Here is a 24,886-nt window from a genome sequence, read left to right on the forward strand (position 1 = left end):
TCTGAGCCTGTGAGCCTATTGCATGCATGTGCCTTTGTATGAGCCCAGCCCTGACAGGGATGCCTGATGCCTGCAGAGCTTGCAGAGAGCCACAGGAAGCAATGAGGAAAGCCAAGAGGGATTCCTAATGTGCCACATTGTGACCACATTGGTTTGGCACAGTGCCCTCAGGGCTGAAATGCCCATGAGGCAAGGTTCTGAAATCACACTCTTGAATCAGGAACCAGGGCTCCCTGCCCTCAGCAAGCCTGAAATCTGTCTGCCTGACAGATGCAACTCAGCTGCTCCATCCCTAGCCTCAGGCTCTGGGAGTACGCTTCTTGGAGAGAGTGTAGACAGACAGACACGGGAGACTGGGGCCTCTTCAGCTCTGGATGTGACAGATTTCAGCCCTCTCTGATCATCAGATTAGCTTTTTTCCTTTTGGTGGGTTCCAGAGGAATAGCCTCCTACCAGCTGCATGAGAGAATGTTGGATGCTGATCCCCTTTGCAGAAAACCTAAATGTCCTAGGCTGTTTTTTTCAGGTTTTGGCCATCTCTGTTTTTGTTCATCAACATCTGAGCTTGTGGAAGGAAATAGTCCTCTACTCAAGAAAGCAAGCACAAAGCTGAGAGTTAATAGCTTATATCCTCCTGCAGACACACATTGTCTTCCATTGTGGACAGGTCCTGGCAGAAAGAGAGTAGCCTCCATCCAATACTTCAAAACTCTCCTGGTTCCCCCTTGGTACAGAGAGATCACATTACATTACTATTATTTTTTCCAGGGAACATGAGTTTCTTTGCAGAGTTAAGACATTTGTCCATAGCACCACAAGTGAGGCTGAAATAGTGAGATTTCTGCAAACTGAAATTTTATAAGTGCTAAGGTGGCACAGACCTGCAACTCATCTGCCCACCACTGGCATTTTCTGCCTTGCCCTCTCCCCAGCAGCATCTGTTGGAGGGATGATGGAGAATCTGTTTCTCTGCAAAGGATTTTCAGAGCAGGAGCATGACTTTGACACGTCATTACTTTTTGATCTCCAGCCCTCTTGGCTTCCACTCAGAGAGCTTGCACATAACAATGGTGCTTCATTTGAGTGTCTGTTATCACATTGTGCTGAGCTTGACAGATGCTTCCAAGCACAGTTAATGACTGTCGGCAGCCCCAAGCCCACAAGCTGTGGTGTGGGAGGACCTGAAATCCCACTAGGGTTCTGAGGCTGCAGCCCATAAACAAGAGGTTTTTTTACCTTTCCAGAAATTTGGAAAGGTACCCAGGGATTCCCAGTATTACCGGGAGCTCCCTCATCCTTAATATCCAGATATTTGTTAGCACCTGCTGCCTACAATTCGTGACTAAACTGTTGAAGGGGGTAAATGGATTTTTTTTGGTTTTGTCATTCATTCAGTTGCTGAGGATCAATATACACATGGAAAACCTTGTAGCTTTAATATACCTGAGGAAAGCAGGTTTTCTATTCTCCTTCCTGGTACAGGCTGGTAATGATGTGTTCTCTTGTCTTTTATTTCCTAAGCACCTTTGTCTTAGGAGGTTGGTCTCTACTTATGCCTTTCAAGAACTGTCCTAGAATGGCTTTAAATTGCTTTATAGAGTTCAAGTGTTCAGGACAAAGAGTTATGGACATGCTTGCTCTCTGCCATCAGAATGTGTTCTTAAACTTTGCAGGCTTTCTTTGTGGTCTTAAACTTTGTAGGCTCTTGCCAAGCATCTCCTGCTATAAGGATGGTGTCAATTTGTTCCTGGTTCTTGAAAGCTGCCACGTGTAAGAAATCTGCCAGGACTTTGATATGACTATTGCCATGGAGGGCTTTCTAAGTATGACACCAAGAAGTGAGGCAGGAGAAATTAAGAGTGGCTGGAATATGGCTGGGCAGTCACTTAGCTGTCGCATGCACTCCTTGTTCCCAAGCAAAAGATCCAGAAAATTAAGAAGAAACCCCACCCTGGGAAAATCCCAACCTTAGGCAAAGTACCCTTCTTCCTACCCCACCCCATGCTTACTCACTTCCCAACCCATCCACTTAGATTCCCTTTTCCTTGGTCCAAAATTCAGTGCCTAAATTTGACTTCCTAGGAATTTATAGGCCACATTTTACTTGCCTTTAAAAAAATTGGAGAGGCTAAATTGTGCGTGTTATAGAACATTTTGAAACCCACAAAACTATTTTAAGCAGAAATCTGAATTTTTCTTTGATGAGAGGGATTGGGGCAGGAAATCACATGCAGTACAAAAAGAAATGTAATAAACAGGGCCTGAGCTGTTATTTCAGCAGCTTGTCAAGGACCTCAGCCATTCCTTTCACTCTGATCCCCCTTGTCATGTGCCATCTGGCTATCCAAACTGATCTAGAAGGAGACAAAGTGACACAGTGGTAGATACAAGGCACAGGCAGCACTTCTGGGTCACCAGTTTGGCACTTGCCAAGAAGCAGAAGACACTTCATGGATAACATGCTCTTACCTTTCCCTTGGCCCTGGGAGTCATGAGAAGCCCATCCAAGGCAGGCCTAGGGACCCTTTCCCCCCTGGAAGGAAAGCAGAGAAGAGAGGACACTGGTGGCTGGCTCTACTTCTTGTGTCTCACACTCTTTGTTTTTTTCCCCAGCACACCCTGTGATTGAGAATGGACAGGTGGAGTGTCCCCAGGGATACAAAAGGCTGAACCGGAGCCACTGCCAAGGTAAGGATGCTGCTTTCATCTGTCTCTCTCCTCACATCCACTGTCAGAGTTGAAATTATCTACACAAAATACATTTATCTAAATACATTCATCTAAATGGTATAGCTCTGCAAAGAATGTGACTTATAAAAATCTCCATGTTTTCATCAAGAATGAAAGAAAACAGGTAACACAGGACTACATGACTCAGCTGACAAGCACAGTGAGCACATAGTTGGGCCAGTACAAGAAAACTCCCCTGTTAAGGACCTGTGTTTATGCTCTGCTAAGTGTGAGTGTAAAAACACTTCTTCTATGGTCTGGAGCAACAGAAATTCTATTGCCTAAAAATATTTGTGAAAGTTATCGGCTTGTTCATTTGTTCATTTACAAGTAGGAGAGTACCAATTTGAACATTTACAAGTAGGAGAGTGCCATAAAATCAATGCCTTCTGTTCTGACTGTGTCACTTGTTCATGCTGCTAGGCTCCCCTGCCTGCCCCATGCTGCAAGGATCGATCCATTTTTCACTTCCGTGGTCCCTGAGTTCCATATGAGGAAGACACCATCTCTCCTCTTTTCTCTCTGGTTCATGTTTATTTGGCATTTCTTGGACCTACACTGCTTGTGTTTTTCTGTGCTCTGACTAAAGAGGAATTTTATTGTTCCCTTCTTGTGATCCCTCATAAACTGAGAGGTGTCATCTCAGAGATGCAGCAGGGAGGAAATGCAGGGCTGGCAATCCAATGACTCATCTCTTTTAGCTGGGACTTTCCACCATGCTTACTTAATTAATGATTCAACCTCCCCATATTGTCCTGAGGGAGAACTTTTAACAACACAACAGCTATTCAGCTTAGCGCTCAGATCTCGTCCCTTATGTGGCCACAGACAGTGCTGTGATTATGAGGAGCTACCCAGAGACATCTGGGTACGATGCTAGTTGGAGGAATAGAGCAGCTGGAGGGACTCATGTCAGAAAGCAAAAAAGAGATCTGCAATGCCTGCTCTGGATTTCCGTCCCCTGCGGATCAGGGAGGAGCAGAGGGAGATGACAGAATTTGGCTAGGAAGATGTTTTTGCACAGGAAAAAGCATGAACCAGAGATTTGTGCCTCTGGATGCTCCTTTGTAAGCTGGACTGGAGAAGTTCTGTTCTTTTGACACTACTGCTTCAAGGTGCTATTCCCATTTCTACTGTTGCAGCAGAATGTGTGTCAGGAAGCTTCAGCACCTGGGCTAAGGCTCTGGGCACACTTCAGGGCCCAGAGTGAGTAATTTGGCAAAGAGATGTAGGAAAGCTACATGGGGCCTTCTTTTGCCAGCCCAGGTAGGAGGGAAGACTACCTGGCTTTGCAGGCTATTATGAAAGAACTGTGACTGGAGGAGGACCCTGGCAGAAGCCCACTTTCCTCTGTTCAGTGTAGACAGAAAGGGCTGTCTCTAGTGCCTTTCAGCAGAAGAACAAAGGGTTCACCTTTGCAGGGTCTCCTTTTCTTTCCTTGCTGCATTCTACTGAGCAGAACAAAGCTGCAAGGAGTCTGAGTTGAGAGTGCCTGTCAGACCCCACCAGGGATCTCCCAGTGCTGCTGGGACTAGCAGGAAGGATGGCACTGGAAGAGATAACCTGGTTGCTAGATGTGAGGAAAAGAGATCTTGGAGGCTCAGGGAGAGGGAGGTGTGCATGCAGAGCAGTCACTGCACATGGCACACGCTGGCACTTGGGTGTCCATAAGTCCTAAGAGACCATATGCATATTTGGGATGTGTTGCTGACCTGAGTCCCTTCTGCTGACCAAGCACTGGGGTAAACCAGCCTGCACCTTTCCCCTCCCAGGCTTCCTGACTCAGTATGGCTGTTTCTGAGGAGCACTGGCAGGCTTGTGTGGGGTGGAAAAAAGCAGCTGAGGCAGCATATGGATCTCAGTTTGAGGTCCCTGAGGCCTCTTATTTTAGGCTAGCCCTAGCCCTAGCCGTGGCATGCTCCAGGGGGTAGGAGTGTGCAGCTCTGAGTGTACTTGCCTGATTCTGTTCCCAGTGGGGATTTCCACTGTGGCTGGCAGCAGAACAGAGGGGGTTAGGATAAGGCCTGGATGTGGCCCTGTTTTAAATTAGGTGTATAAATCCCAACCTTGGGTGCTTGTTTGTTTTGTGCTCTCATTACTCTAATCCCTTCAATCCCTTTGTTCATATGGAGTCAAACACTTTGTCCAGTCTGGCGTGTCAGAACAACATAACACTCTGACCATGCTGTGGAGGGACAGGGATGAGCCACAAGGCTTCTCCAGAGAACCCTAATGTCTTTGCTGAGTGGGGTTCCCAGCATATTTGGGGTTGGTCACTGGTTGCTCTCCTTCTGTCCTGTGCTTGGTACAGAGCAGGAAACACTACATTGTGCAGCCAAATCCTACTCCTCCCTGACGTTCTGCAAATCCCTGTGGAGTTGGTTGACTTACCCTTACAAGCCCTGATTGACTTAACTTCTGGCCTGGTCTTCATGGCCCTTGTATGTCTCAACTGTGTATGGAGCAGCTGGTGGGATGAATGGAGGAGTTTTAGAGCACAGGACTGGAGACAAACTCTAGGTCATTAAGTCTGAACTTCAGCTGTCATTCCTGGCTGTGTGTCTCACAAGACAGCTCCCTCCACCAAGCAGTATTCTTTGGCTCTGAGGAATAAGGTAGTGCTGGGAAAGCTGTTCTTGAGTCTTTGACCCCATCCATCTTGAAACAGTCCCTGAAGCACCATTGGGTGCTCTGAGGGCACTTGAGGTCTCACCAGGGCCATGCACACTGGCACTGGGACTACTCTGTGTCTTTGGCTTTGCATCACGTTGGCATTTCTTGGTCTTGGCAGCTCAGAGCTGTCCTGTGAGCAGTGAGTGGGCCCAGAACCTTCTCATTGATGGCTTCTACCTCTTAGCTTGCAGTATATGTTCTCATGGTTTGTGTCAGGGTGGCGCTGAGGTTGCTCCCAGTTCTGCTGCTCTGTGTCTTGTCCAGTTCTTCCTGTACTGCTTGCACCTCCTGACATGGAACATTTCATCAGCATTCTAACATTTCTGGGCCAAGCTCTTTAGGGAAGATAGAAAGCTACATTACATGATGCTGTAGGAAGGCCTTTATTGCAGGCCAAATGGATGAACCCAATGGTTTTTCCCTAAGATAAACCCACCTTCCTTCCAAAAACTGTGTCTGATGAGTGCTGAGTCAGGGGCAGAGGCAGAACTTGAGGCAGGGCTTGAACATGATGACTTCCCACTTGCTGGCCCTGCTCTTAGAAGAAGGCGCAGTGAGCCACAGCCTGGCCCAGCAGCCCTCTGCCTCTGGGTGGGATTTGTCAATGCCCTCCCTGCATGCTGACACTGAGCTTCTCAACAAGGATCCTCAGCGGATGATAGCTCTATGCAAGCAGTACCAGGAATCAGGAGAAAGGACAGGACTCACCATTCCTGGCTTGCAAACAACCATGATAACAGTGACCCTGACAGAGTGGCTCACCCTAGGGGCCACATCTGTTTTCCACAAGGACCAAAAAGCAGAGCAGCCATCCATAAGCCATCCTGCAGCTGAGGCAAGCAAGCCCTGCAGATGTGGGACTACTGTCACCACAGAGGTCCCCACTGTGGTGCTTGGTGTAGAGGCTGTCTTGGGCACCAGCCCAGCTGAGACCCCTGTGGTTCGCAGCACCTGAATGGGAGGCACTGGGTAGGGAGTTTAGCTCACTCTCAGCTTCTTCACATCTCACAAGGTTCTCTTCTCTCCACAGATATCAATGAGTGCTTGATGCAGGGCCTCTGCAAAGATGCCGAGTGTGTGAACACCCGTGGCAGCTTCCGTTGTACCTGCAAGCCTGGAACCATGCTAGACCCATCCCGTAGCCATTGCATCTGTAAGTGCTCCAGGGAACCCCTCACTCTGGAGAGGGACGTGAGCAGAACCCCATGGCTGAGTGGAAGTTACAGTGTGTTTCATATCTCCTTTGAGTGCACTTGAGTTGTATTGTTCTGCACTTGTGTGCAGAATGGATCCCAGTCATGCATTATCATTCTCCATGGACATTGCATGGTTCCTGCAGAGGCTGAAGGGAATGTGCATGTGGTGTAAGGGAATGTGCATGTGGTGTGGCAGCAGAGGACACAGCCCCTGGTATGAGAGACCTCCCACATGAGCTAGATTTTCTTGGAGATGACGCTGTTGAGTCAAAGGCCCAATGGTTGATGGCCAGGGGGTGTCCTGGAGAGAAGACAGGGCAGCCCTCGGGCAAGGCTGGGAGGCACAGGCAGAGAAAGAGCCAAGGGCGAGAGCTGAGTGTCCGCCATTCTCTCTTTGGAGAGCCCAGGGCACCTCCGGCACTGACAGGGCTGTTGTGTTTCAGCGGACAAAGCGGTGTCGATGGAGCAGGGGCTGTGTTACCGCTCGGCCGCCGGGGGCGTGTGCACCTTCCCCCTCTCACACCGCATCACCCAGCAGATCTGCTGCTGCAGCCGCGTCGGCAAGGGGTGGGGCGACAACTGCGAGGAGTGCCCCACGCCCGGCTCAGGTGAGATGTGCCTGCTGCAGCTTGGTTCTGCTTAGACTGGAGGTTGGGTTTGCCTGAACACAGGCAGCTGCAGGACCCAGAGCTGAGCAGTGCAAATGCTGTCCTGTGAGGTGAGTACAGAACCCAGGAAACAAACCTGGATAATACTGGAAAGATGGAGAAGTCCCTGATGGGAAACCACTCTATACCAGTGGGAGAACACAGCCATGTCTGTGCCTGGCTTTATTCAACAGCCCTTTTCTCTCCTACCTCTTTTGCTGGGGAAAAAAAAAAACTGGTGAGAATGAGTTTGAGTATCTCAGCATGGGATTGGGTGGAAGGGAAAGCACAAAAATCCTCAGGGACCAGAAAAATGTTCAGGTGGTTCGTGCAGAGTATCTTGAGTGATGTGCAGAGTGCTCAGTGCCAAGGTACTCCAAGTCTGTTTTTATTTGCTCCCTTGCTCAGCTTGGACCTTCCTGTGGCATGATCTCTTTCTAGCAGTACTGACCATGGGAAAGGATCTCATTTTGGGGGTCTGGAAATGCCTGTGAAAAATCCACCCTGCTCTGTGAGCACATTCCTTCTGCTTGAAGCATCCACTCACTGCAGTCTAGATGTGTTTCTGTAAGAATTTAACCCTTAGAAATTACAGAAAATTATAGGACTGGGGAAACTGGCACCTGCATTCACATACATGCTTGTCCATCTTCACTCCTTTATTCCACCGTCCCGTTATCATGTCTGGATGTGGCAAGCCAGATCATCCCTCCAACAGCCTCCAACATCTGCTTTCTAAAGTTTTGATTTGATTTTCCTTCACAGAGGCCTTCAAGGAAATTTGCCCAGCAGGACATGGCTACACCTACTCCAGCTCTGATATCCGACTGTCAATGAGAAAGGCAGAGACAGAAGAGCTGCCCCTCAGCTTAGAAGAGCAAGGGGAGAACAGCAACCGGACTTTGGACTGGATGGCAAGGAGACAGCAACTGCAGGACAACCTGCGTGGCAGCATCCTGGACACATTCCTCTACCCTGGCACCTCATCAAGACAGGGTAGTGTTGGGTCTACTGCTTAAAACTGCTCCCTCTGGGCTTTTAGCAAGGATGGAAAATTTCTCAGGTCCTGCCATATACATGGATGGACCTCTGGCTGAAAAGGGCTCCCTACATCTCTATGACTGTAATGTTCCTGAGGCATGAAGCACTAGGTCTTCAAGTCTTTGGAGAGAAGGTTGAGTGTTTCAGGCTCCTGCAACTGCATCTTTGCAGTTGGTGCTGACTGGCCAGACTGCCTCCACCAGGACCTCAGGTCTGCATGGCAAGCCTAGCACTCCAGTCCTCAGGCTTCCATCCAGCCCAGCTGGAGGGCAGTGTGACCAACTGCTTGTGCTAGTATTTGCTGGAGCAGAACTTCCTGGGGTCTGACAGTGCCAGGAGTCCAGGTGTGTTGGCTTTGGGAACAAGCTCTTGCAGACAAGTGTGAGGGACTGAATGGCAGTATCTTAGAGTTGGGGTGAAGTTTAGGCAGTCAGGGTTTGAGGAGAATGCCTATCTGTCTTCTCTCTACTCATCATGCACTGTTTCCTTTTCCAGGTGAAATTTCTCCTGCTGTGCAGGTGAGTAAGGTTTGTCTTGCTACAGCTCAGTGCATCCATGGTAGCTGGATGGGTTGGAAGGTGGCTGTCATACAAAATAACTAAGAGAGTGGTGATTTAGATTAGATATTAGGAAGAAGGTATTTATTGTGAGGGGGGTGAGACACTGGAACAGATAGTCCAGAGAAATTGTGGGTGCCCCAGCCCTGGAAGTTTTCAAGACCAAATTGGATGGGGCTTTGACCAGCGTGGTCTAATAGAAGATGTGCCTGCCCATGGCAGGGGAGGGGAACTAGATGATCTTTAGGGTCCCTTCCAATCCAAAACATTCTATGATTCTCTTCCTGCTTACAGTCTTGTACTGTTCAGCCAGGCAGGTATGTGAGTTGTGGCTCCAGCTGTGTCTACACTGCATCTCACAGGGACTGAAGCTCTAGACAGGAGAGATTATTCATTATGAACTCCTAAAGAGCAAAAAAGTGAATTGCAGCAAGGATATATCCCACTATAAAAGGACATCAAAGAGAATTTTGGTTTGAAATTGTGATCTATGCTGCATATTCAAGTTTGCTCTGCTTTCACTAACCTCAGTTAGTATCAGCTGTACTTACACAGCTGAGGTGTGGGCACTCACTGTCAGCCTGGCCTGGCTGTAGGGCTGATGGGCACCAGGATAAGAGGAACTGCTGTAGCCAAGTTTGAGTGTGCTTCTCTCATGGAGCCCAGTCTCCTCCTCAAGCCCAGCTCACAGTCAGCTCTCCCTGTGTTGAGGTGGGTGCAGCAGAAACACCACTGGAGCAGTCAGGACAGGAGTCTGCAGCACTGGCTGTGTGAATTCACCCTAACAGAAGCAGCCTGGGGACTGATTTTATGCTAGGCTCTCCTAGGGCTGTGTGTCTTTATTTGAGTCTCACTTGAAAAACATGTGCTTCTTGATCTGTAGTGTCAGTAGAGGTTTGGCCATATCTCTCCTGAACATATCTCTCTGTGCCCTCTTGCTATATCACCTCATCTCTCAGACAAATGCAGCACCTCTGAGGGAAGGGACAGCACTGCCATTGTCACTGCTTCATAAACATGAAGGGACTTGGCTCAAGTACATGTGAGAAGTCTCAAGACAGGGCAAGGCTTCCAAATGTGAAGTCTGGAACTTCCATTGTTCAGCTGCCTGTTTTCTTCATCCATTGTGGAAAGCTCCATGGAACAGGAGCTCAGGAATCAGGCTGTGCTCCAGCATTTCCTTTGGCAGCCATAGGTTTGCCTGGAGGGGATGCTGAGAAGGAGCTTCTAGCACAAAGCACCCTTCTGGTAAGGGAGCACTGTTGAGGCAGCTGAAAGCAGCAGCTATCCTCAGCCCTCCAGAGCTGCTGGTGACAGTGGCAATATTTACTGTCCCTGGATGACCTCCCTGGCCACCTTGAGGAGGTGCCTGCCTGGTAGCAGTGCCCTGGTCTCACCTGCACAGTGTGCTGGCACGGCCCCTCTATTGGTGGCCCTTGGGGCATGGCCTGAAGCTGTGTTTTGCCCAAGATGACTGTGCTCAGGACAGAGTGGCCCTGCCAAATGCCCAGTTGGGGCAGCTTCTCCTAGGATGGGAGTCTTGGGGAGAAAGAGGAGCCAGGAGGTGGGTGGGAATATGTCATAGGGGTGCTGCATCCCAGTTCCATGCAGAAAAATCCTATGTTTCTGTCCCTCAGAGAACTGCTGATGCCACTGCAGAGCCTGCCATGCGCAGAGGTGAGTGCCAGGCTGGTGGGAGGGCAAGGTGCTTGTGGGGAAGAGAATGGGACAGTGAGGAAAGTGGGGAGATTGGGAACTGCCTTTCTGCATGGCAGCCCCCAGTGCTGGGCAGGACAGGCTCCTGGCTGGGCTGGCTGTGGGCAGCACGGAGGACCCCTATCACACTGGGTGGCTGATGTGGGGCTATAGGAATGTGGGAAGGTGATGAATCTCCATCAAGGTGAAGGAGGCTGTGTTAAGTAATAAGATGATAGAGCTGGTGCAACCACCCTGCAGCCTCTTTTGTTCTCTTCTGGTGCTGTGTTTGCCAGGACAGCCAGCCCAGGTTAATCTTGGGTGGGCATCTCTACCTGGGATCAGGTAGCTTGATTTACTTCTCTTCTCCTTCCACAGCAGAGGAAGAGGAGTTCTGGCATGGTCCTCGCCAGCCTGGCCCCACTACTGCCTGGGATGCTGCTGCTCCAACACAGGTGCCAGCAGGTGTGTCTGTGTCCACCAGTCTTGGGGATTTGCCCCTCTCTTTGCCCTGTACTACAGCAAAATTATGTCCTAAGCTCTGCTCAGGGGCTCTCTCCCTTAACCTGTTTTTCTGCCCACATGCCTCCCTTGACTTCCCAAAGAAAAGTCCCTGACCTACCACTCTTGTCCCAGCCGGGGCACATCTGCTGCCAGCCAGGGAAACCTGGCCAGCACAAGAGCAAACCTGTATGGGGAACAAAGTGCTTGTATCTCTGAGTCCTTCCCTGCCTGCGGCTCCCTTGCCCGGCGGAGCAGCAGCTGCCGAGCAGGGGAATCGCGCACCCGCTCGGGTGGCTCTGGCCCCGTGCCCCTCCCGCGGTGAGAGCTGACTCATCGGGAGGGGGGAGCGCAGGGGGAGCATGTGGCTCCCGGGGCGGCTTGTTTACTGCACCGGAAACAAGGGTACTGTTGTTCCAGGGTTGCTTAAGAGTCTGGGAGTGTGGTCCCTGCCCTGTGCCGGGGGCTGGAGCACCTTGGGGAGCAGGCCTGGCTGAGGCACCTTGCTGAGGAATGCGTCTTCCTCAATAGCCTTTTGTTTGGGGCTGGGCTGCCCCCTCACTCGCCCCGGCTGGCTTTATGCCGAGGGGTGTGTGGTGCCTCACTGCCCCTTCACTGCTGCCTGTGCTCGGCTCAGCAGGGGGGTGTGAGGCAGGGGGGCCCTGCTGTCACCCCAAAAGGAACACCATCACAAGTGTCAGGCTCTGCTGCCAGCTTTAGTTCAAGGCGTGGGGCTGCAGTGCAGGTGAACAATATTTGGCACTGAGGCATCTCAGCCTAGGCCACAGGATCCCAGGGTCTGCTGTGTCCTCCCTGCTGCCCTGTGGGTGCAGGCTGCCTGAAGAAGGAGAGGAGCAGGCTCACCATCACTCTCCAAGAAGGGAAAAAGCAGCCTCCTGGTATGGTGCTGGGGACACAAAGCAGACACTAGATTCCATGCACCTTTTTGGTTCTGCTCCCAACCCTGTGCTCTCTCCTTGCAGGAGTCAGCGGCTGTGCCTCCTCACCCCTTTCCTGCAGAGCTGGTGCTTGTGTTCTGACCCCAGAGGGATACAGCTGCTTGTGCCACCCTGGTTACACCTTGGACCCCAGCCGCCTCCACTGCATTGGTAGGTTGGGAATTGATGGTTTGACTGCTCAGCCTTGTCCTTCTGGCCATAGGGGAAGGTCTTGTGGCAGCTCTGCCAAGGCCCTGCCCACCTGCTGCCCTGTGGGGCTGGCAGGAGGCTGCAAGCAGCTGCAGGTGCTGACTGCCGGTCTTCCTTCCCTGCCTGGCTGTAGATGAAGATGAGTGTCTGAAAGACCCTTGTGCTGGAAAAGGTCGCTGCATCAATAGTGTGGGCTCCTATTTCTGCCTCTGCTACTCTGGGTACACCCTGGCTGTCTCAGTGGGCAAGCAAAGCTGTGAGGGTAAGTAGTGTTCACCTGGCACAGGACTGCCATCTCTCCAGGGCCTCTTTGTTCTCTCACCCTCAGGCTCTCTCATGAATGTGCACATACACATGGACTCATGCACACACATGCACACCTGCACATCCTCCCTTCCCACAGGCCTGCCCACTGACAACTTGATCCGTGGGAATCACTCTCTCCTGCTTGCTCAGGGATAGGACCTTGCCCATGATCCAGGCAGGAGTCTGTGATGCCAGTCCTGATCACTGCTTCATGGCTAGGGCGATGCTTGTTCAGATGGGGGATAGAGGAGAACCCCAGCACAGATCCCTTGGGTAGAGCTAGCTGCAGGGGCAGTAGGTCCTCTCCTGTACCCAGCCTTTCTGACACTGATGGGGGAAGATTCAGGACTGTCTCCCTGTGTGTTGCCAGACCGAGATGAATGTGAGCAGCCTTCTATCTGCCGAGGACAGCGATGCATCAACACACCCGGCTCCTACCACTGCCAGTGCAAGGAGGGCTTTGCCATGGGCCCCACAGGACAGTGTGAAGGTAACATTTACTGCTCTCAGTTTCCCTGCCCCTCCAACCTACCCTGTGCATGGCTGAACACTTCCTTTTCCATCACTCTGTGTCTCCTCCTGGAAGGGAACTAGGACACCCCCACATTTGTCTGCTCTGTGCCCTGCCCAAGGACTGCCTGTCCTCTCCCTTGACTGCAGGAGGAACAGGGCAGAGGGAATGGAATTCTTCCAGGATTCTCTCCCATCTCTCCATGGATTTCCCCAATGACCAGCCCATTCAAGCATTTCCCATTACGGAAGGACATGCCTATATATTTTCATGCCACCTTGGCTTTGTCACAAAACTGTCATGCTGGCAGGTGGATTGCAGGGAGAGCAGGCTGCAGAGACTCAGGCCACCCATCCCCACTGCATCCCATTTGCATGACCTGGGCCCTTCAAAGCTTTCACCCTTGTCAACATATGATGTGCTTGATCAAAGATTCCCCTTTCTCAGTAGCTCATCTTCATCACAGAGAGGGAGGCTATTTTAGGAGGCAGCACAGGAAACAGGGCATGTACAGAATGCTGTTTCCCCCCGACAGCCTCCAGAAAGCACTTGCCTTAAGAACAACTGAGCTGGAGGTTGCATCCTAATCATAATTATGAAATGCCCTGATGAGACAGCCTTGCACAGATGTTCCCTGATCCCTTTCTCTGGCCATGTACATTCCTGGCCTTGGCAACACCCTGCAGCAGTGAGTTTAGCTGCTGACTTATGTCAGCCCTTAGATGTGGGTGTAGGATCCTGAGGGATAGGTGGGGCCATAAGAAGTTTTGTCTAAGCCCTGGCAAACTCATCTCAACTCTAATTCGGTATCACTGTGCCCTGGAGGGAAACTCTGAGGAGCCAGCTGGAGAGGATACACTGGAAACTGCTGCACTACTCTTTGGGAGCCTGAAAGAACTGTGTTTCTTGGCAGATGTCAATGAGTGCGTGGATCCCAGCTCTTGCCCCAGTGGGAGATGTGTCAATACGCTAGGATCCTACAAGTGTGTCAGCTGTGGGGTTGGCTACCGGGCCAGCAACGGAAGATGTATTGGTGAGAAATTTGGGTTGCCTCTGGGCAGCACCTTTGCCCCCCACGGCAGCACTCCCTGTAAGCCTCAAAAAGAGGGGCACAGGCAGCATCCTTCTCCTGCAGTCAGCCAGCCTTTTGGCCAGGGCATATTGCACTCATAGCTTGTGTGGAAGGAGTGCCCTGAGCACCCTCCCATGGCATGTTGCCTTCTGCTGTATCACACAGATGTGGATGAGTGTCTTGTGGAAGGGACTTGCGCTCATGGACGGTGTGTCAACCTGGATGGCTCCTTCCGCTGTTCCTGCTACCGGGGCTATGAAGTGACACCTGATGGGAAGAGCTGCCAAGGTACTAGGGAGTCATGTGTCCAGACACTCTGAAGTGTCACACATTCAGTCCAGAGGTTTCCCTAAGCATTTGGCTCTGCCTGAATCCTGACCACCATGCTGGCTAGTTCCCCCAGCACATATGCCCCTGGTCGTGGTTGCTCTGCATTTTTTCCTCTTATCCCACTCTCCCTCATGTGTTTATGCAGACATCGATGAATGCCTGGCCCGGGCTACCTGTCCCTCTGGACTCTGCCTCAATACTGAGGGCTCCTATTCCTGCATGTCTTGTGACACCGGCTATACTGTCTCCAGAGATGGCAGCATTTGTGAAGGTATCCCTTCCCCAGGAACAGAGGAATGGGTGCTGGAAGAAGTGAGGAAAGAGACATTGCCATAGCTGGGTTTCTGGTGGGGCAGGAGGACTTCTTTAGCCTCAGGATCCTTTTCCAGCTATTTAGCTTCCTGTTCAGGAGAGGGCATGGAAGGCTGCGAGCAGATGTCACTTGGAGCAGCAGGAAGGTGATTTTGCTCACAGAGGAAAGGGGTTGGGGGAAGGATTCATGGACTAATGATGATCTAGAAGAAGCTGACAAAGACCAGAGCAGTACAGGAGGCCTGGAAACATTGGCAGAGTTGTGTCTTACAGTTCAGAACTGTGTGCCTGGGAGCATATACTTCAAATGTAGGTCTTCAAGGAGAAACCTTGCATCCACAGCCCATGGAAACTGTGGAAACATGGTACTGTGGGTACCCAGGTTTCATAATTTTTCCCCAGCCCCTAATATAATTTGGACATGTTTAAAAGCAAAAGATTAGATTAAGGTCTCTGCTGTGCCAGGTATGCTGGAGGAGACTTAACAGCAGCACTGATTTGTGTTGCTTGCAGTGCGGAGACATGAGAGTGCTCAGTCCCAGCTTTACAGCTCAGCTGCCCCAGCACAAGCAGGAAAACTCCCTCTCTGGTGGCTGACTGTGAGGGATATCCTGGGCTTGAGATGGCTTGATGCAAATTCCCTGTTTGGAGCAAGGGAAGGGAAAGGGCAGAGCTGGCAAAGGTATTTGTTTAAAGAATGGCCACGTGCTGAGAATTTATCTCTGGAGCACTGCAGAGCTCTGCAGCCTGCACGTAGCTGGCAGATGGAAGATCTTGCCTTTGATGTGACTCTGAGAAGGATCCCCCTGTATGGGGGCCTCCAGGAGGGGAGGAGAGGGAAGTTTTCCTCCCTTAATTCTCCTCTGTTTTGATGTCTGAGAAAGCCAGTGTGAAATGAACTTATTTTGAGTTTGATTTTTGGGTGTGATGGAAGAGCCATGGTTTGATGCCTTACATCTGCCCTCCCCTTTTCCCAAGACTCCATGTGAGCTGCCCCATCTCAGCCACCTTGCCCCAGCCATTTCAAGAGGGCATCTTATCAGGCTTTGATATTGTTTGGGTCACACTGACCTGATGGCAGGATGGCATGTTCCTCCCTGCCTTGGCTGATGGCCTTGTCTGTGGATTTAGGTTTCATATTTGAAAAATGATAAGGGTTTTGTGATAGTTTTTTTGTAAATAAACTAGATTTTGATTCCTCTCCAGAAGGATTCAGCAATACTGCTTCTTGCAACCTTTTGAGACTGAAAAGCTGGGAATCCTGCCCTGAGGTGGTAGGGAGCAATGCTCTTTGTGCCTGTAGCATGCTCAGTGCTCTGCAAAGGGGAAAGTGTTTCTCCCTACCCTCAGGAGCTGCAAGTTTCAGGGCTCTACCTCCTGTCAGTGCAGTGTTTGCTCATGCTTGCCCCTACCTCAAGGGCTGTAGGCAGTCTGCTGGCATCTTGCAGCCCCCTGTGTAAAGGAAGGTATCCCTCACTCCTCTGCTGTGAGCAAAATCCTCAGAATGCCAAGCAGATTCTGGCCAAGGCCTGGCAGAGTTGGGTGACAGGGTTTGTGGAGAGCTCTGCTGTTGGGTTGGAGTTGCAGGCCCCTGGACAGCTCTTCCATGATAAGAACATTGTAGGCAAGTCTGGCAAGTGAGAAAGCAGAGCCTTGGAAGGTAGGGCTGGTGCTGCGTTGCTCTACTAATGTTTGCTCTTGTGTAGTTGGCTGAAGAGAGGATTTGTCAACAACTGTGACTCTGCACTGGCCTCTCACTGGTTGTCGTATGCAGCGCAGAGTTCCACTGGAGACGGACAGTCTAGACGGGGCTAGCAGTATCCCTGTGTTCACAGAATTACTGAATGTCTAAGGCTGGAGGGGACCTCTGGAGGTCATCTCATCCAACACACTGCTCAAGCAGAGCCACTAAGAGTTGTCTATCCAGGACTACATCCAGATAATTTTTCAGTATCTCCAAGAAGGGAGACTCCATAGTGTCTTTGGGCAACCTAGGCCAGTGCTCTGCCACTGTCACAGAAAGAGAGTAGTCAGGCAGGACCTTCTGTATTTCAGTGTATACCCCTTGCCTTTGGTCCTGTCACTGGGCACCACTGACTTGGTGTTGGGATAGTGTTTTGCTGGTCCCTATGATGGAAGGGAGTGAGGAATCTGGGCTGAATCTGAACACCCTGTTAACAGGGAGTCTCTACCCTCTTCTCACTGTGATGGGATAGTCTGGGAGGACAGCTCAAACCCACTTTGCAGGCCAACAGCTGGGTGATGCTTCTGTGGATGGGGATCCTCCCCAGTGGTGGAGGAGCTGGGGCCTCACTCTGTGCTGTGCCCTTCCTCTTGGCAGATCTGGATGAGTGTGAAGACCCTGCTGTTCAGTGCCTGGGAGGAGAGTGCAGAAACACACCAGGCTCCTATGAGTGCCACTGCCAGACTGGCTTTGAGCTCATCAATGGCACCATATGTGAAGGTATGAACCCCACCCATGCAGCGCTATGGGTCCAGTACATACTGCATCCCCCTTCTTTCTCCGCAGGGAGGATGCTGGTGCCAAGGCAAGTGATGCCACCATGCATGCCACATCCATAAGGCTGTAGTCAAATTCAGGTTCACCATGGACAGGGAAGATCTCTGTTTCCATGATGAGAAAGCAAGGGGCCAGGAGCCCTTTGAGGGCTGCCTGTAAGAGACTGGGAACAGGGAATCCATGTGGCTTTGATGAAGGATGTACTCCAGGGCTGGGTGCATGATCCTGATTCTGCTCCCTCTGCAGATGTGAATGAGTGCCTGAACAGTGAGATCTGTAGTCCCAATGGAGAATGTCTCAACAGTCATGGATCCTACTTCTGCATTTGTGCTCCTGGATTCACAAATGTGGCTGGTGGAGTCAGCTGCCAAGGTGAGTTGGAGGGTGGCAGGGACATAGCTTAGATCCTGCCCTGCTCTGACATCCAGGTTAATGTTTTTGTCTTGATTTCACAGATGTGGATGAATGTGCAGACAAGTCCCTGTGCTCTCAAGGCCAGTGTCTGAACACAGAAGGCTCCTACAGATGTCTGTGTGAAAATGGATTCAAACACTCCCAGGAGACTGATAATTGCGTGGGTGAGAGCTCATTTCTGGGGAGATCAGCCTTCCAGAATTTGAGGGGATGAATGAAGCCAGTGCAGAGGAGAGGGCAGTTCTGCTCCCAGCACTCAATGTTGCTGGTGACTTATTAGGAGGACTAGCACTGATTCAAGGCCTCTGACCAGCTAAAGCAGACCCAGTTGCTGCATTGAACAAGCAGGGTCCCCATCTGACCATCCTGATCCCCTTGCTCTCCTCCCTGCAGATGTGGATGAGTGTAAAGAATATGGGGATGCCATCTGTGGCACATGGCGGTGCCAGAACAGCCTGGGCTCCTACCGTTGTATTGTGGGCTGCCAGCCTGGCTTCCACTGGACCCCTTTGGGTGACTGCATTGGTGAGTACAGCCCTGGGTCTCCCTGCCCCTCACCCTGGCAGGAACAGGGTGGTTGTGGGACATCTCTGCCAGAGGCACAGGGGAGAGGGAGGAGGAAATGTGTGGCTGGTGGAGAGGCAGATAATGCTGAGAGTTTGTTTTCTTGGCTGCGCTGCCTGCTTGCGTCTAGACTTCTCTCTTCCTGGCATCTGGAACAGACACTGCATTGTGCTGCTTTCCGCTTGGGGAGAGTCCTGGGCAGGTTACAGCCATTCCAGGGTTGGGGCTGGACCACAGTTCCCTATAAGCTGTGCTTGCTGGGGCCAGTGCCAGTCACCTGCCTGGCAGGCCTGGGTGAGGGGAAAGGCTCCTGGTAAGAGTGCATGCTAGGCTGGCAAGTCTGGGTTTGAAGCCCAGGCTCCAGCAAAGAGGAAAGAGCAAAGAGGTTTTTGTAGTTTTTGAGGCTCCCTCAGCTCAGGGAAGGTTGCAGCAGGGAGGAGCTGCTGCCAGCCACTGGGCTCTGGGCTGCACTAAGACTCAGCCTTAGCACACGGAGCTGCTTCTGGCCTTGGGAACCATGGGCTGTGGACACATAAATGTTCTGACTGCTCCAAGAAAAATTCCATGCAGCAGCTGGAGCTTTTAAGCTCTGTGTCCCTTTACACCTCTGCAGGAAACTGCTGCCCTCAGTCACCCCTGCCAGTCACCTCCCATGCTTCCCATCAATTTCCCATTCCCGCCCTGTCCCTATTGCTCTATTCACATGACTTCTTTGTGGCTCTCAGTGTTGCAAGAAGCTTTTCTTAACATGCACACTCATAACAAGGTGACTAACAGGAGCAGCCAGACCCAGTCCTTCACATCAAAGAAATGCCTGCCCCAGTCCCAGATCCTGGGGTCAGAGCCGAAGGGCCTGAGTAGGGGTGTCTGCTGGGAGAAGTGGGGTCTAGGACAATTCTTTTTTTTTGCTTTGTTGCAGACATTGATGAATGTGCCAATGAGACGCTGTGCGGGAGCCATGGCTTCTGTGAGAACTCAGATGGCTCCTTCCGCTGCCTCTGTGACCGTGGCTATGAGAGCTCACCTTCTGGGCACTACTGCATTGGTGAGTCTGCCAGGATCACTTTGCCAGTCAGTAAAGGAGAGCCACTGGCTGGTGTCCCTGCTGTGTGATGGCTCCCAGACCACAGACTGCACTCACACATTGAGAAACACACACATGGATAGGGCAGCTCATGGAGTCAAAACCCCTTCCCTTATCACAGCAGATCTTTGGGATTGCAAAGGATGAGGCTCTGAAAAATGAGTGTTTAACAGTGAACATGGAGCCCTTTTCTGTCCAGGTGGAAGGGAAGTTCCTTGAGGGATGGAGGCACTGAAGATGTTAGAAAGGTACTTTAATGGGTGCCTGTCGAGAACAGGCAGGGTGTATTATAAGGAAGAAAGTTTTCATTGTAAAGACAGGCAGGCAATGGAACGGTTGGCTGTGATGGCTGTGCAGTTGCCATCCCTGGGGATTTTAAAGACCTGACAAAAAAAAGCTCTGAGTACCCTACTGGGATCCTGAAACTGAGTAGGAGGTTGGACTCCAAACCTAGATGAATCTGTGATCCAGCAACCCACTGGATTTCAGCAAGCTGGAGTTCAGGTTGTGAATCCACTAAGAGCAGGGCACAAGGCTCCTGCCAGACTTCTGTTGAGCCACAGTGTGAACACAGTTCTCAGTTTGTCCCTAGCAGCTTTCGTCTCCCTACTGCAGGGTAGCTTCATGCCACAGACAGTGCACAGGCTGCCCACGCAGAGGCAGGCTCCTGCTGCCCACTGCTGCCCTTTGCTTTGCAGATGTGAATGAGTGTGAACTGATGGTCGCCGTGTGCGGAACTGCTCTGTGTGAGAATGTGGAGGGATCCTTCCTGTGCCTCTGCCCCAGTGACCATGAGGAGTACGACACAGAGGCAGGACAGTGCAAACCCCGAGCTTCTGTGGGTGAGTAGGCAACTGGGATAGAGCATGGGTGGCAGCTAGAGCAGGAGCATAGTAGCCCTGGCTGAGGTGAGATAAAGTTGAGGAGCTGACAGGGCTGTACAAGCCTCTACGGATAATGGGCAAGTTTTTGTCTGGGGAGAGTTCAGAAGCCTAAAAGTGAGGACCTGGGAAGGCCACACTGCTGGGGATGAGTGTGCTCTGGGACCTCCTTCGTATGGGATGCTGCATTGGGGTGCCAAGGACTCCATCCTATCCCTGCTCTGCTGTCTTCTAGAGGGATCCGAGACACGTGCAGCCCAGCTCTCTGACGGCGCAGAGCGCAAGCAGTGTTACTACCACATCAGTGATGTTCGCCTGTGTGACAGTGTCCTGGCCAAGAACATCACCAAGGAGGAGTGCTGCTGTACTGTGGGGGCAGCCTGGGGTGACAACTGTGAGACTTACCCTTGCCCCATCCCAGGCACAGGTAGGACTGTGGCCACACCACACCAGGCAGGGCCAGTGCTCTGATCTGCCTGCCAGCTCCACCTTGATTGCACTAATGAATTCCTTCTTTTCTTTCCATCTCCTCTTGGCATCTGTATCTTGGTCAGTGGAGTACCAAGAGATCTGCCCTCTTGGGAAGGGCTATATTCCCCAGGAAGATCTTCTCTCAGGAAAAGTCTCCTTCACAGGTACTAGCACCATTTTCTTGCATTTCTTCCAGGGTGTAGAGGGAGAGCACTATGTAAAACCCTGTATGAAAATGCACTGACAAAACTATCTCCTCAGGCCTGTTGTGGGGGATGCTAACATCCTCCTGCTGTTCTCCCCATTCTCAGAGAAATCCCAGATTGCCAGTATTGTTGAGCTGAAGTGCCCCTCTCTCCAGTCCTGCCTTGTTGCTGGCAGTGATTCTTTCTTGGTGCAAGTCTCTCATTGTGAACCAGGGATGGGGGCCATTAAGACACAGCTGTTCCAGTTACTGATCAGATCTCCCAGTGGCCAGCTCATTCAGTCTTTGGCACTTCAATCCATGGGGGTAGTGTGCTTAAGACACACATGAATTTCCTATTTGCGGAAGTCTCCTGCTCACAGCATCCCTCCTCCTGCTCTGCCTGGGGGTGCTTCTCCCTCTGCTCCCAAGCATGGGGCCTGTGAGAGAGGTGGGGGGCTGACTCAGGGACCTGTCAGTGATCCAGGCAAGATGCTGTGACAGCTTTCTGCAGGTATAGCACCCAGCCCACCTTGCTTCCATGGCTCTGCTTCCTGAGACACTTGCCCTCCCTCCATCCCTCTTTCAGACATGGATGAGTGTGAGATATTTGGCTCAGAGTTCTGCCGCAACGGACAGTGTTTGAACACGGTACCAGGCTACAAGTGCTTCTGCCGTACAGGATACTTCTATGACTCCAGCAAGCTTGAGTGTGTTGGTAAGATGGCCAAAGAGCAGTGGGCACCCCACTGTGCATGGGGGGACAGCCATGCTGCTGCACCCAGACTTGCCCCTGCTGGGCCAGGTCTAGGTAACAGGCTTCCTGGGACCTTCCTGGGGAAAAAGAGAGGAGGGCCTGAGGCCCATGAGGCCCCTGTTTGGGCAGAGAAAGGGTCACACTGCTCATATCTGGGAGCCTAAAACATTGCCTTGTCCTTGTGTGTGGGCAGATCAGGATGAGTGTCAGAATGAAGTGTACTGCATCAACGGAGAGTGTCTGAACACAGAAGGCTCCTACCACTGCTTCTGCAGCCTCCCTCTTGTGCTGGATGCCACTGGCAACCGGTGTGTGAATTTCTCCAGCAGGGCAGGTGAGCCTGATCCCCCACTGCAGCACACCTCTGCCCCACACATCTTGCCCCATGGCTGGGTCCTCTAAGAGGGAGCAGTGGGTGGGGAGTTAGTGTCTGGCTAAGGTATGTCAGCACCAGCACAAGCTGCAGCCAGGGTAGGTAGGGGACAGGAGCTGGGACATGTGGTCATCCCTCTTGGGACAAGATGGACAGGCACTCTTCTGGATGATTTGTATGGCATCCTTTGCTTGTGTCACTCACAGATGCCTTGGAGGAGTATGAAATCCACCTGGACGTCTGCTGGCAGACTGTTGCTGACTACATCTGTCAAGACCTGCTGCATGGCCAGCAGACCACGTACACCGAGTGCTGCTGCCGGCTCGGTGAAGCCTGGGGCCAGAACTGTGCACTTTGTCCCCACAGGTCCTCCGGTAAGTTGGGCAGCATGGACAAGCATCTCCCAGCAGAGGTGGGATGGGCTGGGCTGCCACTTGTCACGTCATGCAGGTCCACTTGTCATGTCAGCCTAAGCAATAGGTAACCCCCCACACACTTCTCCAGGGCTGAGCTGCACCAGTGGGTAGAATGTACCTGAAATTGGTTTGCAGCAAGTCCAAGGTATTTGTGGGGAGAGTTGCCCTGTGCATCCCACTGCTTCTGCACACATTAGGAGGTAGTGGTTTCTGGGGATGGGGGCACCCTGGGAATTGGGGTTCTTGCTGCTCAAGAACCTGCTGGTCCCAGAGAGGAGCTGGTCTTCTTGACAATCAACAAACTACAGAGCTGCAGCTTTGGAGGGCACTGAATGCAGGCCTGGCTCAGCTGACCCAGTGTGGATGCACATTCTCTAGTCATATAGTGGATCTTGAGCCAGGCTGCACTGAGCCTTCTTTTTCCTCACCATCTGCAGCTGATTTTGCTTTCCTGTGTAATGGAGCCAGTGAAGACAGCGAGAGAGGGGTTGAGCTCCGAGAAAGACCTAGGTATGAGTATGGACCAGGTTTGGAAGACCCCCACTATGGCCTTCCCAGCCCCTACTACAACTACCTGGAGTCTGAGTATGGAAGCCCCGACGCCGGTTTCCCTCGGAGGGAACCCAGCAGTGAGTTTCGTGGCAGCCCTCTCCACCACGGCCCAGCGCGGTCTCCACCCCGCTACCTGCCCAGCCAGCCTGGTGAGTGTTGGACACAGACTGTGTCCATGGGGACTGCCTCGTCATTCCCACCCAGGCCGGGCTGCTCCAGGCTTGGAGCAAGCTCTGTTTCTGGCTCGTGTGAGTCAGGCCTGGCGTCACCAGCACTGTCTTGCTGCACGCCCGATATTCCCTTTGTGGCTGGGCTGAGGCTCACCCTGCTCTGACCCCACCTCGCCACCCTCCCCCAGGTCTCTACGAGGGCTTCGAGGGGCTGCAGGCGGAGGAGTGCGGGATCCTCAACGGCTGCGAGAACGGGCGCTGCGTGCGCGTCCCGGAGGGATACACCTGCGACTGCTTCGACGGCTTCCAGCTGGACATGACCCGCATGGCCTGCGTGGGTGAGTGAGGCCTGCGTGCCCTGGCCGCGGCTGCTCCCTGCCGGTGCCAGCCGGGACGGCAGCAGGAGCACCCCCCTCTTCTCCCGATTCTTTCCCGTACGGCTGGGAGGGCCCTGGGGGAGGTTCAGCCGGTCACTTTCTGCTGGCAGCTGGGTAAGAGCAGCTCTGGGTGTCACCGAGAGCGGCGGGTGTCTCCTGTCTTCTCATGCCACTCTTGTACATCACAAGCCATTGTTACTGTGATTAATATCCTCTACATTTGCTACTGCCCTGGTGAAATTCCTCACTTTCCACCCTGCCCTAGGAGACATGGTTTCTAAATTTATCTGCATTTCCTCTACATCCCTATGCCATGTCTCCATCCTTTTCACATTATATGTCTCCAAGCTAGCTGAGACCTCAGGCACTCAACAGAGCAAATAAAGACCCTCTCTTTTTCCTTAGCCACTGCACTTACACCAGCTCAGGGTATCCTTATTGTACAATAGAATGGTGCACCTTCTTCATGCAGAGCCCATAGTCTATACCGCCCCAAATGCAGATGGGCAAAATGGCTGCCTGAGATGTTACTCCCTCTTCTGCATTTGTGCACTGTTTTCCTTTCCTTGGCCATAGTGCTTTACATTTGCCTTCAGTGAATTTTGTCTGGTTGAATTTGGACCACTTCTCTATCAGAGTAAGTCTGAACCCTGCAGAGTGCTTGAAGTCTGGCATCACACACATATATTTTATAAGCATGGGGATTCTTCCTTTGTCCATCTTAATGACAGCATTTGCATGGAGTAGGGGTAAGGATAGGCCACTGCAGCCTGTGCTTTAAAGGGTTTTTATTTTAACAACCAGGTATTGCTAATTGTCTTTGGAGTGCAGCTGTGCAGTCCATTGTGCAATTGCCGCAGTTTAATCTAGAGGGAATTTTCTCAATCTGTTTGAGTGTGTCATGTGAGAGTGTGTTGAAATCCTCACCATGGCCAAGGCACATCATATCCACCACTTCTCCCTTATCTGACAGGCCAGTTATCAGGTCAGGAAAGAGAACCAGATTGGCTTAAAGTAATCAGGCCTTAACTGATCTGTACCAGCTATTTAATGATCCTGTTATCCTTTAGAGGGTTGTGACCTAATCAGTCACAAACCTGAACTGCTTAGGGGTGAGCAGACTGTTATTCTGGATTTTCCCTTCTCTGTTTTTGAAGGTGGTTAGGAGATTTATCCTTTGGTGCTTTTCTGAGACCTCCTTTATGCTTCCATCTCAGGGAGAACTGTCAACTTTTCAGGGACTGCATGTGAACTTGCGTTGCCACAAACCTTTATGGATGTAACTGCTTTATATCTGATTGTTGAACCTCTCCATCACAGTGTGGCCTTTCCCTCCCTGTGCTCCTGCACCCTTGTTTAAACACTTCAAGCATGGTCTGTGCCCTGTCTGATTACCACGAGTG

At 51.6% G+C, this 24,886-nt stretch overlaps 1 protein-coding gene across 1 annotated transcript in view; it reads left to right on the top strand.

Moving 5' to 3' along the window:
- Window positions 1–24,886, top strand: part of LTBP2 (latent transforming growth factor beta binding protein 2) — a 69,915-nt gene that overhangs the window by 42,422 nt on the left and 2,607 nt on the right. Inside the window, exons 9-34 of the mRNA XM_083863950.1 lie at window positions 2,614–2,688; window positions 6,434–6,556; window positions 7,043–7,207; window positions 8,012–8,242; window positions 8,783–8,805; window positions 10,482–10,521; window positions 10,918–11,004; window positions 12,024–12,149; window positions 12,322–12,450; window positions 12,865–12,984; window positions 13,919–14,038; window positions 14,243–14,365; window positions 14,553–14,678; window positions 17,061–17,183; window positions 17,487–17,612; window positions 17,696–17,818; window positions 18,048–18,179; window positions 19,138–19,263; window positions 20,001–20,144; window positions 20,419–20,610; window positions 20,738–20,818; window positions 21,428–21,556; window positions 21,789–21,929; window positions 22,175–22,342; window positions 22,822–23,085; window positions 23,295–23,444. Coding sequence (XP_083720076.1) covers window positions 2,614–2,688; window positions 6,434–6,556; window positions 7,043–7,207; window positions 8,012–8,242; window positions 8,783–8,805; window positions 10,482–10,521; window positions 10,918–11,004; window positions 12,024–12,149; window positions 12,322–12,450; window positions 12,865–12,984; window positions 13,919–14,038; window positions 14,243–14,365; window positions 14,553–14,678; window positions 17,061–17,183; window positions 17,487–17,612; window positions 17,696–17,818; window positions 18,048–18,179; window positions 19,138–19,263; window positions 20,001–20,144; window positions 20,419–20,610; window positions 20,738–20,818; window positions 21,428–21,556; window positions 21,789–21,929; window positions 22,175–22,342; window positions 22,822–23,085; window positions 23,295–23,444 — 3,387 coding nt within the window. The remainder of the gene's footprint in view (window positions 1–2,613; window positions 2,689–6,433; window positions 6,557–7,042; window positions 7,208–8,011; window positions 8,243–8,782; window positions 8,806–10,481; window positions 10,522–10,917; window positions 11,005–12,023; window positions 12,150–12,321; window positions 12,451–12,864; window positions 12,985–13,918; window positions 14,039–14,242; window positions 14,366–14,552; window positions 14,679–17,060; window positions 17,184–17,486; window positions 17,613–17,695; window positions 17,819–18,047; window positions 18,180–19,137; window positions 19,264–20,000; window positions 20,145–20,418; window positions 20,611–20,737; window positions 20,819–21,427; window positions 21,557–21,788; window positions 21,930–22,174; window positions 22,343–22,821; window positions 23,086–23,294; window positions 23,445–24,886) is intronic.

The sequence above is a fragment of the Zosterops lateralis genome (genome assembly GCF_965231275.1).
Source record: "Zosterops lateralis genome assembly, chromosome: 6".
NCBI classification, from domain to species: Eukaryota; Metazoa; Chordata; class Aves; order Passeriformes; family Zosteropidae; genus Zosterops; species Zosterops lateralis.